Source organism: Ahaetulla prasina, chromosome 1 (assembly GCF_028640845.1).
Source record: "Ahaetulla prasina isolate Xishuangbanna chromosome 1, ASM2864084v1, whole genome shotgun sequence".
Classification (NCBI taxonomy): Eukaryota; Metazoa; Chordata; class Lepidosauria; order Squamata; family Colubridae; genus Ahaetulla; species Ahaetulla prasina.
Window position 1 is genome coordinate 149,597,350 of NC_080539.1, and position 12,995 is coordinate 149,610,344.

A 12,995-nucleotide genomic window follows, 5' to 3' on the forward strand; every position below is an offset into this window, starting at 1 on the left:
GAGTGCGACCCGGAAAATCTTCTAGTGGAAGCCGGAAGCATACACTCTCCCCCGTCTCTATGACCTCGCCTAAGAAAGTTTAAGACACCGTCGAGAACGAAAGTAGCCTGTGCACATGCGCCAACCGCGTTTTCTTCCTTCCAGTTTCCGCCTTGGAAACGGGAAAGACTCAAGCGAGCTTGAGTTTTTCGCGTTTGTTTTGAAGGCGGGAAAGTGACTCGGATGTTCATGTTCGAAATAACCATTTCCCCACTAAATTCCGACGGCTCACATTTGAGCTGCAATAGAAATAGTTGACCTCGACGGGTGATTTTTTTTTTGACATAATCGATTTAAATTGAAATTACAAGAGCTAAGAGATTTCAATTTTAAGCAGCAGGATTTATTTACAAAACTCGGGCAGCACTGTTTTATTCTTAAGTACTCTTGAGTAGCATCTGACTGATCCAATTGGTATCTTCTATAAGTTGTCACAGAAATGTTGTAAACCACCTGTTACAAATTGACAAGGAGTAAATTAAAATCCCCTGCTGTAGTGTATTTGAACTTTAGGAGGGAAATTTGGGCGGGAAAATGCACGTTGCTGATTGGCTGATGCCTCAGCCAAAATACTATTTAAAGAGGGGTTTTTGCCTGTTGGCTTTTGCTGGGATCACAATAAACCAAAGAGCTGTTGTCACTTGTATCGTCATTGCCCGAACCTAACACCTGCCATACCTTTTTTCAAAAAACCCTAAGTAAAGATGATAACGAACTTCCTGTGAATTGTGAAGCTATGTATGGTTATTAGTTGTGCAGTCTTTCACATAGAAAGTTTTAATGAGATTCTTTTCTAAAGTGAATAATACACAGATATAAAAGTTACTGGGAAAGGAAAATGCAATTCAGCCAATGATTACATAGGACTCCAAAGAAAGTGTTCTGGAATACTGCAAAGTGCTATCTGGTGATCTCAGCTGGCGTAACTCTTTATTCTCATTTACACAATCCCTAGTGTTTCCTATGGAAGTTGACTTATTTGGTCGTTCCTGTCCATAGTTCTTAATAGAAAAGAATTACTAAACTTAGAAATCAATTTTTGAACTAAAATAGATTACTTGAATTCAAACTCGGCACCTCTGAAAACTGACAAGCAATCTATGTAACGTTTCCGATGAAGAGCTTATAGCAATGTTGGATTTGTTTTATTTAATTCATATAGCTGCAAGTCTCATCCAAGCTAAACGTTTAAAGCAGAGGTGTCAAACTTACATCGTCAGGGTGCTGTCATGAGACATACTAGGACTTTTCCCCCTTTGCTAAACCAGGCGTGGCCAGCACGTGACACATCCGGCCCATGGGCCAGGAGTTTGACAGCCCTGGTTTAAAGTAATGTAATTTTAAAAAAGCATAGAACAATCAAAATAGGTTGAAATAGCACCCAAACAATAAAAAAGATCAGAATAAACCCGAGGTGTTCAGAGCTTGGGTTCTTGCAGATATTTCATTACCAATGCTTTGTCACTGGGAAGTGGGGTTTATTGGATGTTTTATATAGCAGCTTGTCCTATCTGATGCTACCAATTGGTAATAAAATGCAAGAAGAAAACCAAGCTCAAAGAACAATGAAAATTTAGCAATTTAATCCTATTAACATAGTCTTCATTGTTGCAAAATATGATTTTCCTCATTCATCTTATGTTTGTTCTCAGCTAAACAAATTTGAAAAAAGCCATTTATAAAACTGCATTTTTTTTGTTTCAAAAACGGTCCCCCCACCCCGTAGTGTCAGAATACAATACAAAGCCAAGAGCTCTTAGCAGTTGATGGACTAAGATTTGAATTTACCTGCACGGATTAAGGCTCCTAGAAACTGGGGCGATAGTGAGTTTGAGTTCTGCCTGAGGTATGATCCGAACTGGGTGACTTTTCCCTCCTCAATCTTAGGAAGAAAGCAAGGGAAAACTGTTATGTATCTAAGTTTTGGAGGGAAATTTAGGAGGGAAAACACTCGTTGTTCATTGGCTATTGCCCCAGCCAGAAAAGTATATAAGAAGAGCTGCTCCTCTGGTTCAGTTACTGGATTCACACCATATAATAAAGAGCTGTCGTTTACTACAACCTGTCTCCTCAATCGCCCAACGTAACAAAAACCACTTCTGAAAATCTTGCCAATAAAATTTCGGGCTCTAATCCAGACCATTGCCAGGCTCCAAGGAAGGGAAAGGAAAGGCTTTTTTCGCGTTCTATTTTAGCGTTCGAGTTCCAAACAAATACTCCAATTTCCTCCTTCAATTTGTCTTTTTATCCTGCCTAAGACCATAAATGAATAACTTAAGTTTGCATGCTATGTTGTGACTTTAAAGAGGCTAATTTATTGATTTATTTTAGAAAATTTATACTGCCGCCTGTTCACACACGGCAACTCAAGGCGACTTACACGGATAGAAAAAGCATATAAAAATAAAAATAGTAAAATAACAAACCCCCCCACGATAACAAACCAACCATTTAATGCAGGGGTCTCCGACCTTGGTCCCTTTAAGACTTGTGGACTTCAACTCCCAGAGTCCCTCAGCCAGCAAAGCTGGCTGAGGAACTCTGGGAGTTGAAGTCCACAAGTCTTAAAGGGACCAAGGTCGGAGACCCCTGCATTAAATGAACTCCATCCCACTCTCTAATAAAGGCACGGCTGCCATATAATATTTGAAAACGCGTATATAGATGTATATCTGACAACCAGCTTAAAACCGATCCTCTTTTTTCTTTTAAGCGATCACAGCGGGACTTTTCCCGAGGAAGCTTGCAGAGCTCCTGCCCGGAGTTTACTCCCGCTAGCAAACTTCACGAAGGCATAAAATCTTCCGCACTCCAGGCTTCCCATTGACCCTTTCGGAGAGTGAGAGGGCGGAGTCAAGCTTTCCCACACCGGTGATGAGCCGTGTTCTCGCGAGAGCTCTTCCTTTTTCTAGGCCGGCGCTGAAAGTGGTGGGTATGAGCGACTTGGGCCTGGCGGGAGGCGATGGTGTGTTTTTCCCTCAGAGGGCCTAGCGATGTGGTGCCGAGTTGGTCGGAATCCGCTTTTTTAGGCCGAGCGTCTCGGGATGCATCCGATTCGCTCTTTCTTAGTTGCCGATGGCTTCTGGCGGCAGGAAAGGAGCTTGGTCGTCTTGGGTGGGGGAGGGAGGGACCCTACGGAGCGGGGGGGGAAAAAACCCGGGAGGAAGAACCACAGTTTACCCGATTTTTGCATTTTAATGGCACTTCGGGCTCAGTAGATCCCAGATTCGCCAAGGCTTCCGGGTTCGTGCGTTTCTTAAAACACTCGTGAGCTGCTTAATTCAGCCTTCGTGGGGATTCCGGCGGCGTTTTTAACCGGGAGGCAAGATTGCCTTCTGCGGCGTAGTTTTCTGCAAAACAAGCGGTTGTTTTCCCCCCACCTGTTGTTTCCCAACGGTGTTGATTCAAGACTAAATGGCTGGTCTTGCTCTCCTGGATGGCACATGGTGGATGAACTTATTTAAGCTTCGGCAATACGTGTTCTGGTGAGATGCTGATGCAAATCGGGCAACTTCGCTTCAAGGCCTTTGAATTTAACGCGAGGTTAATTGCCGTGTTTCCCAGCTTGCATTTCCCATATACCTACTGAATAACAACCGGATCACTGTTTGAAGTTAAGAATTTTTTTCCCCTCTACCTGGCGAATTGTATTCCATTCTTTAGAAAGCTCCTGTAGTATTTATGTGTGTTACCTTGAGTCTGTCTATAGAGAATCTCGGTTATCCAGGTCCTGGTTGTCCCAAAGGCGCTTTTTCTAAAGGCAACTGGACTTTGTTTTTTCCTTGAAGACGTTTTGCTTTTCATCCAAGAAGCTGCTTCAGTTCTGAGCTGAAGCAGCTTCTTGGATGAGAAGCAGAATGTCTTCAGGAAAAAAACGAAGTCCACAGGCATTTTTAAAAAGCATCTTTTGGATCATCTAAAGTCAAATCATTTTTTTTCCTGGCTTGACTAGAGTATCATTATACAATCGGATTTTTAGAAGGTGTTTTGGAAAGGATGTTATTGACCACCTTGTTTGTGTGGAATGTTTCACAGTAACTGCTCTGAGAAGCTATTAATCCAGCACTGTGAATTTAAGTGTGTGTGAAGGGCTGTGTATAAATAAGGGTATCATGTACTTCGCAACTTGTATTGGCCATGTACAATATCCTTATGAGGTAGGTTGCTCTTGTAAGCTTGTACTTGTATGGAAATTGCACTTCAGAAATTATTGTCAAGCAGATGGCTGAATTTAGATTTTCTTCTACTAGAACCTATATCCTTAAACGCATCATTTCTTTTGTCTAGTATTTCTATTCATTTATCTTGTAGATTACAATCTGCAGGTTTAGTTAAAAAATTAATTGCACAGAGCCAACATGCTTTAACTTAACTTTTGGGAGGGACCTTTTTTATTTTGTACTAAGGGTTTTTTGTTTTGTTTTTGATTGTAGAAAGGCCATGTTCAGTTCGAGCGCAAAGATTGTGAAGCCCAATGGCGAAAAGCCAGATGAATTTGAATCTGGCATCTCCCAGGTATGTGCCCTTTTTGTTGAAAATTTAGGCTGAAGGAAATAAGAGCAATTCTAAAACTATGACTAATGAGCTGGTTAGTATTAAGGATTTGTAATAATTATTTTATGATTTCTGTAGCCTAAATGAACATGTTAAGTGTTAGTTAAGGTGTTAAGTTTAGTAATGTTTATGTGGTTGAAATATCTTGTAATAGAAATGGAAGTTGCCTTATGTATTTCATTGTATTTAAGAGGAAACTGGGCTAATAGCTTCTAGAGTCTAGACATTTCAGCTGAATGTGTCGTTCATCTAAGTATTTTAATCAAAATGCCGTGGTTATATAATTTATGAAAAGTAAAGCTTTCAAAACAAAGACAAATAATAATATAATAATAACTAATAATCTTCTCTTAAGGCTCTCTTGGAGTTGGAGATGAATTCTGACTTAAAAGCTCAGCTGAGAGAACTTAATATTACAGCAGCAAAGGTAATATGTAAACTTTGGTTGGGATTATATATTTTGTATGGATGTTTTGTATGCATGGACCCCAAAGGTCCCAGACAGTTGAGTAGGATACAGGACAACAGTAATCTAGTATATCTAGACATAATGCCTAGTGTTTGATTTTATAGTTCATTCATACCATAGATTTACTTTTATCATTGAAACCTGGAAATTGCTGTTGCCTTGAATAAACTCCAATACAGGTAGTCCAATTTACAACCACAGTTGAGCCTAAACTTTATGTTGCTAAGTGAGTTTTACCCCATTTTCTTGTCACATTTGTTAAGCGAATCACTAATTGTTAAATTAGTAACAAGATTAAGTAAATCTGGCTTCCCCATTGACTTTGCTTGTCAGAAGGTTGCAAAAGATGATCACATGATCCCAGAACTCTGCAACAGTCATAAATGTGAATCAGTTGTCAAGCATCCAAATGTAAATCATGTGACCATGGAGATGCTGCAAAAGTCATGTGTGAAAAATGGTCATAAGTCACTTTTTTCAGTGCTGTTGTAACTTTGAACAGTCAGTAAACAAACCATTGTAAGTCAAGGACTACTTGTATAGGCATTCTGTGAAGCAATTCTCACATGCGTAAGCCTCAATAGAATATAGTGTTTTGTTGATAGAAAACTTTCTTTATTCGAAATAAAAAGCTTTTTAAAGCTTTTTATGTATGTTCCTAAAACTCCATGGGTGTACAGTAACTGCAATCACAGAAGGTACTTGTAATGTTTTAACTTACAGTCAGCATAATTGGTTACATGCCTGCTTTTTTTTAAAAAAAAAGTTTTGTATGGAAATCAGAAATGTTAGCTGAATCAGCTTGTTTTCTTACTGTGTGTAATTTTTACATCAATAACTTGAAGATTTGCACATTTCAGGTGCATGTATCAATTTAAATGCTTTCAAGAACTAGTTATTTTATACTAGGGTAGGTTTTGATACAATCCTAGGTAGCAGATCTTTTCTAGGGTGCAAAAAAAAATAAATCTGCGAACTGCATGTGTTTGCAGGAAAGCCAGTAAACACTCACCTCCATCCAGTTGCCCCTACTCTACTCTGAATTAAGGGATTACAAGTTCATAAAAAGGGAGTGAACTAGGTATTGATAAATGCAATTCCCTTGCTACAAAACCAAGATTTGAAATGATTATTTTCATTATGTTGGATTTGATCAGTGATGCATTCAGAAGTTCTGTCTAGATCTTTCCATAGGAATTTCTCAGAACTTAGTGTGCAAGAAGAGATGGACTGCCAGATTACACTTTTGCCTGTAGAAATTCCAAAAATTAAGATACTTTTGGATCTTTTGTGTTTATGGAAATAAAATTGCTAGTTTTGTACTTTTAAAATGTAAATCATGTTCATCACCAGTTCTGTTTTTTGCTCAGGAGATTGAAGTGGGTGGTGGTAGGAAAGCAATCATCATTTTCGTACCAGTTCCCCAGTTGAAATCTTTTCAGAAGATTCAGGTGCGGCTAGTTCGTGAGCTGGAGAAAAAATTCAGTGGAAAACACGTGGTTTTCATTGCCCAGGTAGGTGTTTGTCATAAATAATTGAACCTTTGGATTTTAGAAACTGAAGGTGACATTTGTCAAGATGATGAAATTTGTAGTGTACAACATATGATTACTCAGTGCTGGGTCTTACTTTCCAGTTATTTGTACCTTGTATTGTACTGAAAGCCTGTGTTAGGCTCACTAAAAGCTAATTTGCTGTAAAAGTTGCCTGTCTATACTGTATAAGAAACACGCTTATAGATACGCTGTTATCTTATTTTAACAGAGAAGAATTTTACCCAAGCCAACAAGAAAAAGCCGCACAAAAAACAAGCAGAAGCGTCCCAGGAGGTAATGTTATGTTCTGAAAAGAAATAAAAATATTTTAATCCAACTGTGTTCAAATCCTTCCATGCTATTTATAAGTTAATATAATTTAATGCTTGGAAGTTTGAGACATTTAATGGCAACAGTATGAGTTTATTTGGTCTCAGTATGAATGGTCTGTAACAGATTATAGCATATGGTTTGCATTCGGGGAAATGTTAGGTCTAATCTATAATTTCTATAAGGATCCTAAATAATAATAAAGACATCTGCCTAAGCCAATAGAAATCTATTGTCAAGATTTGGAGCAAATAATGGATTACAGGTAGTTCTCAACTTTCTAGCAATCACGTGATCTCATCTTGGATGCTCGGCAACTAGGTCACATTTACAACCATTTGCTGCATCCGATGGTTATATGACTGATTTATGGGGAGGTTTTTTTGCTGGAATTTTTTTGTTTTTGTTTACATTTATATCCCGCCCTTCTCCGAAGACTCAGGGCGGCTTACAGTGTATAAGGCAATAGTCTCATTCTATTTGTATATTTTTTACAAAGTCAACTTTGTAAAAGTCATGTTTGTTTCTGGATTTATATTTAATGTTTTGGAGAAATCCTTACCCATCAATATTAGGTTAAATTGATATTTATTTACAATTTCCAGCAAAAAAATGTCCATTACAGACAATGGGTTTGCTTAATGATGGTGGCATTGCTTAGTGACTATTGTAAAAAAGTCATAAAATTAGGTTAGTCACAAGGATGCCTCGACTTACAATGGTCATGACATACTCTGGAAATCCAAGGCCCCATTATAGTTGTAAGTTGAGGAGCAGTGATAGATGAATGTGTCTACCCAAGCATAAAATTATTTTGAAAATGTATCCATTTTTATTGGTCTATTGAAGGATTGGAAGCTGATAGGTTGAATAGCCCTCTAGAACAAATTGGTATGGTATAATGAATGAATGAATGAACAAAAGCAGTTTGTTGAGTACTTAGTACTTAGTTTTTTTAAGTTATAAACTTGGTGATCTCAGTTGAGAAAGAATTTGAATTGCAGAATTTAGTACTTGGATAATATTTGTTCATTTTAAAAAGCAAAGCTTTTTTTTATAGCCAGCTTGGAATGCTGTTTGCTGTTACTTAAAATTATTAGATGCAACATTCTTTTCTTGCACTCTATGCCAGTGTTTCTCAACTGTAGCAACTTAAAAGATATGTGGACTTCATCTTCAAGTCCCAGAATTCCCTAGCCAGTATGATTTTTACATAATGTGGAGTAATGCTGAAATGGAGAGGAGGATATGCCTCTGACCATCCATTATGACAAGCTGTAGATGAGCTTCTGCAATCGACTATACTTAGCCTAATTGACCTCTGGTTGGGAACAATAAGAATAGTAATCAAGTAAATTCTGTAATTTTGTTGAATATTGACCAGAGTCAACTTTTGAAATGGCCAGCTACATAAATTAGATGGACAGACAGACCTGGAAATTGCAAGGTTAGATTTAAAAAGTTCAATTCATTGGCTGTTCTGAGAAATTATTATTTTGGCTTATATGTACCATTTCTGCCTTTTATATTATTAACACAGTATGGATACTACAGAAAGCTGCAAACTCTCCATGTATATTGTATTGAAAAGGCTGCCTTGAACATTATGCCTAACCAAACAGGGATGTATTACCATTTTGCTCTTGGGGCCTTGTGTTTAGTAGTAGTGCAAATGTGTATTCTCCATCTGGTTCTTTCCAATAATAATATTGTCTGAACTAAGGTTAATGGCTTGTTGCATTGTTTATAAGCCAAGTTTATTAGTAAGATACTTAGTCTTGAGTCAAACTCAGTTTTAGCAGCATAATACTTTAGGTTTCTTTTAGTCACTCGGGATGGAAATAGCCCTATTTGATCCAAGAGACTTCATGCATTGTAAGATAATGTTTTGCCGAGTTATAGTTTATTACTCCATCTAAATTTAAAAGGGATGCAATGGCTCAGAGGTTAGGACGCTGAGCTTGTCAATCAAAGGTCGGCAGTTCAGCGGTTCGAATCCCTAGTGCTGCCGTGTAACGGGGTGAGCTCCCGTTACTTGTCCCAGCTTCTGCCAACCTAGCAGTTTCAAAAACACATAAAAATGCAAGTAGAAAAAATAGGGACCACCTTTGGTGGGAAGGTAACAGCATTCCATGTGCCTTTGGCGTTGAGTCATGCCGGCCACATGGCCACGGAGACGTCTTCGGACAGCGCTGGCTCTTCAGCTTTGAAACAGAGATGAGAACCGCCCCCTAGAGTCGGGAACGACTAGCACGTATGTGCGAGGGGAACCTTTACCTTACCTTTTTAAATTTAGCCATTTGGATTCTGATCCTGGAGACTCCATTTGTAATTTCATTGCATTTTTTTTGAATGCACACATCAAGCAAGGCTAGCTGAGAAAAATATACCGTAATTGTCTTCTGTGCTCTGCTTAGTACCGTCTACCTTGTTACATTGGTAAATGGGCAAGAATAGCCAATTGTTTCACTAAAGTGTAATTGCTACTTAAAATCTTAAATTTAATCTTACTGTTTAGCGAATGCAGTGTTTTTGGAAGCAGAATGCCTGATTTAAAACATTCCCCACAAATAATCAGTTTTAATTTAAAACTGAATGATTCCTTAGTATAGCGGTCCCCAGCCCTAAGCCGTGGCCCACTACCGGGCCATGGCCTGTTTCAAACTGGACCGTGTGAATGATGGGCAAATGTACAAGAAGCTCCACTTGCGCGAATAATGGATCCTTCTGCTTCTGCAAGTAAAGCGTGCTTGACCACAAGTGAAGCATCACACACAAGGGATCTCTGCTCATGCACAAAGCTCTATTTGGGTGCCCATGAGCCTGCCACTCATGCCACCCCCACCCCCATGCCAGACCACCAAGGTGGAAAGGTTGGGGACTGTTGCCTTAGAAGTTGTATAAAATTTGAAGGCACTGTAGCACATATTTGATTCTCTTCTGTTTAGCCGTACGCTTACTGCAGTGCACGATGCCATTCTTGAAGACTTGGTTTTCCCCAGTGAAATTGTGGGCAAGAGAATTCGTGTAAAACTGGATGGCAGCCGGCTTATAAAGGTCCACTTAGACAAAGCGCAACAGAACAACGTTGAACACAAGGTAAGAAAAAGTTGGAGGAGTGTGCTTTTACTCAAACTTTAGATAAATGCATAAAGCAGACTGCAGGAGGTCATTTGATGAAGTAAATACATTTGAACATCAAAACTTGGTAAATGATCAAAGGACAGATTAATGTAAACTTGGTCCTGTGATTTAATTTTCTTGGAATTGCTGAAATATGGTACCTGCAAACTTTGCAAATGTTGGGTTTTTTGTTTTCTTTTTGGTCGAAAAGAGGGACATAAAGCATTATTCAGGCTACATAAGGAATAGAGATACATTATGGCCTGTGTTATAGGGATATGCGGAATCTGAGGTGGGAACAGCCTTCTGGAAAAATCTGAAATGTTTAATTTTCTGCCAGACATCTTCCAAACAATGCCATTAGCTTAGCCTTGAAACAGGCCTACCATTAGTCTTCAACTTAAAACCATTTTGGACTGGAATTTCTGTTATAAGCCAAGTTGGAGCTGAGTTTACAAAATTGTTATGACGATTGTTAAACGAATCATGTTGACCTTAACCGAATTCCGTTATTAAGCAAATCCAGCTTCCCCAAAGGGCATGTTGCAAAACGTGTTCACATGAATGCTACAGCCAGTCATAAATGGGATCCTGTTGCCAAGTGCCCAAAATTGTAATCACATGAGTATGGAAGTGGTGCCACAATTAACAAGTACAGGCTACAAATCACTTTTTCCAAGGCCATCATAACTTCAAAATTGTCATTAAATGACAGTTCCGCATTCAAGTATGTCCTGTATTTCAGTTAGAATATGTCCAGAATATTTCAAAATGCTTTTGGTTTACACTATTTACATATTGAATCCCCCCCTCCTCAGAATAACAAAATCTGTAAGAAAAAAATGTAGTGTTTTCCAGAACCATCTTCCTGGATTACCCCCCAAAAAAACTTAGATATAGAGTATTTATTTATTTATTTATTTATTTATTTATTTATTTATTTATTAAATTTTTATACCGCCCTTCTCCCGAAGGACTCAGGGCGGTGTACAGCCAAAATAAAAACAAAGATGTAAAACCACAGTTTATTGTATCTCATTTTAATGGACTTCATATCAGGAAGATTACAACTCACATTGCTTGGGTTAGGCCAAAATCAAACTTAATGTGGACAACAGTTATGCAGGAACATCTGATAATGTTTTGCAGAAAAGCTAAGAAGTAAGTAACAGCAGTTGAGTACAGATCCATTTATAGTAGTTTTTGCATTTTTTGTGTCTCACCCTCATCCCACATGTGGGTGCAGTTGTCTTTTGGGCAGGCTGTTTTGAGAATTTTCATACTGGAACTTAGATTAACATAATTAGTGTATGTCATTTACATGATAATTTGTAAATGACTTAATTTATGTTTATTTAATTTATGCTACTTGTGTAATAACTATATAAATTACAGTCAAATTCTTATTCATAGATTTCATATTTGTGAATTTGTCTACTTGCAAAATTTATCTGTAGCTGCAAAATGTAATACTTGGGGCAAAAATACTTGAGCCCGCACTTCTAGCTGAGGTTTCAGTATTTGCTAATTCATTATTCACAGTGACTTTTTAGAATGTGACTACCACAAATAATAAGCATCCTCTATACATAATCTATTGTATTTGTGAAACAAGGTCCAAGTAGTTTCTATTTCAATGGATATTCATAATACACATTCCCCCAGATAGGTCATAGAAACCTCTACAACAGTTACTTGAATTGATAGGGAAAAAGAAGGGAAATTCTGCTTCATCCTGTCTTCAAATTCTGACTTTGTATATCAAATGTTTGTTAATACTCTGAGATACAGTAAATCAAATATTTTTGTCTATTAGTTGAATTGTCAACTCTCAATGGCTTCTTTATTTGAAAATATTAATATTAAATTTAATATAAAAAATACTGGAGGTAGAGACAACTTCAAGCTTGATTCTTAGTGAATACCTGGACACATTTTATTTTATTGGCAAACTATAGAAGTATGTTGATATTTCTGCTTTGTATTTATTAGCTATTTTATTTCATGGTGTAGCTGAAATCCCTGAGGCTTTCTGGTGATTTATCATTTTACCGTATTTTTCAGACTATAAGACACACCTAAGTTTAGAAGAGGAAAACAACAAAAAAAAGTTTTTTGCCTCCCCTTTTTTGGGCCTTTTCCAGTCTTTTTGGGCCGTTTTCGAGGGATTTTTTTTGGCCCGCTTTTTCTTAAAAAAAAAATGGGCCAAATAAGTCTCAAAAAGGGCCGAAAAAAGCCTAGAAAATGGGCTTGAAAAAAGGGCCGAAAACAGGATGTGCGGAGGCCAAAAAAATGGTTGGTGGGTGGGCAGGGCTTCGGCAATATTTGGTCTATAAGACGCACAGACATTTTTGCCTCTTTTAGGGAGATAAAAAAGTGCATCTTACAGTCCCAAAAATATGGTAAGTACCAGCCAGGTTCACCAGGTTCAACTGTGATTTCTATAGTCAATATTGAATATCTGCTGCCACCTTCCATGGCTTACTTTTGTCTTGTGCCAAATGTGTTGTTCCTATAAATGTTCAGTGATGTATAAAATAATTTTAGAGTATTGCAGGGGGTGGCCATCAGCATTTAAAAAATGCATATGGTAATACCATACATATTTCTCATCCTTCTATAGTTTTCTTTCCTTACTGTCAATTATCACTAATATTTTATGCTTCTCACTTTTGCTAACATTTTGTTATTCTGTTCGCAGGTTGAAACATTTTCTGGTGTATACAAGAAGCTGACGGGCAAAGATGTTGTGTTTGAGTTTCCAGAATTTCAGCTGTAAAGTGCAAAAACTATGTGAATTAATAAAAGTTAATTCTTCATATTTTTTAATGTCATGCTATTTTTTAAAGTATGAAAGTAAAATTTCTATACACTTGGTTGTGGATGAAAAGATGACATAGGTAACAAATTTATATCTGGTCAAAGGACATAATTGAAAGTCATGA

At 37.7% G+C, this 12,995-nt stretch overlaps 1 protein-coding gene across 1 annotated transcript; it reads left to right on the top strand.

Moving 5' to 3' along the window:
* Positions 1-2,942: 2,942 nt before the first annotated feature.
* On the top strand, positions 2,943-12,871 carry RPS7 (ribosomal protein S7). The gene is made up of 7 exons (XM_058177984.1): positions 2,943-2,967; positions 4,473-4,554; positions 4,949-5,020; positions 6,433-6,576; positions 6,827-6,891; positions 9,876-10,026; positions 12,752-12,871. Exons 2-7 carry the CDS (start codon positions 4,480-4,482, stop codon positions 12,827-12,829), a joined length of 585 nt encoding a protein of 194 aa, XP_058033967.1. The 5' UTR covers positions 2,943-2,967; positions 4,473-4,479; the 3' UTR covers positions 12,830-12,871.
* Positions 12,872-12,995: the final 124 nt, after the last annotated feature.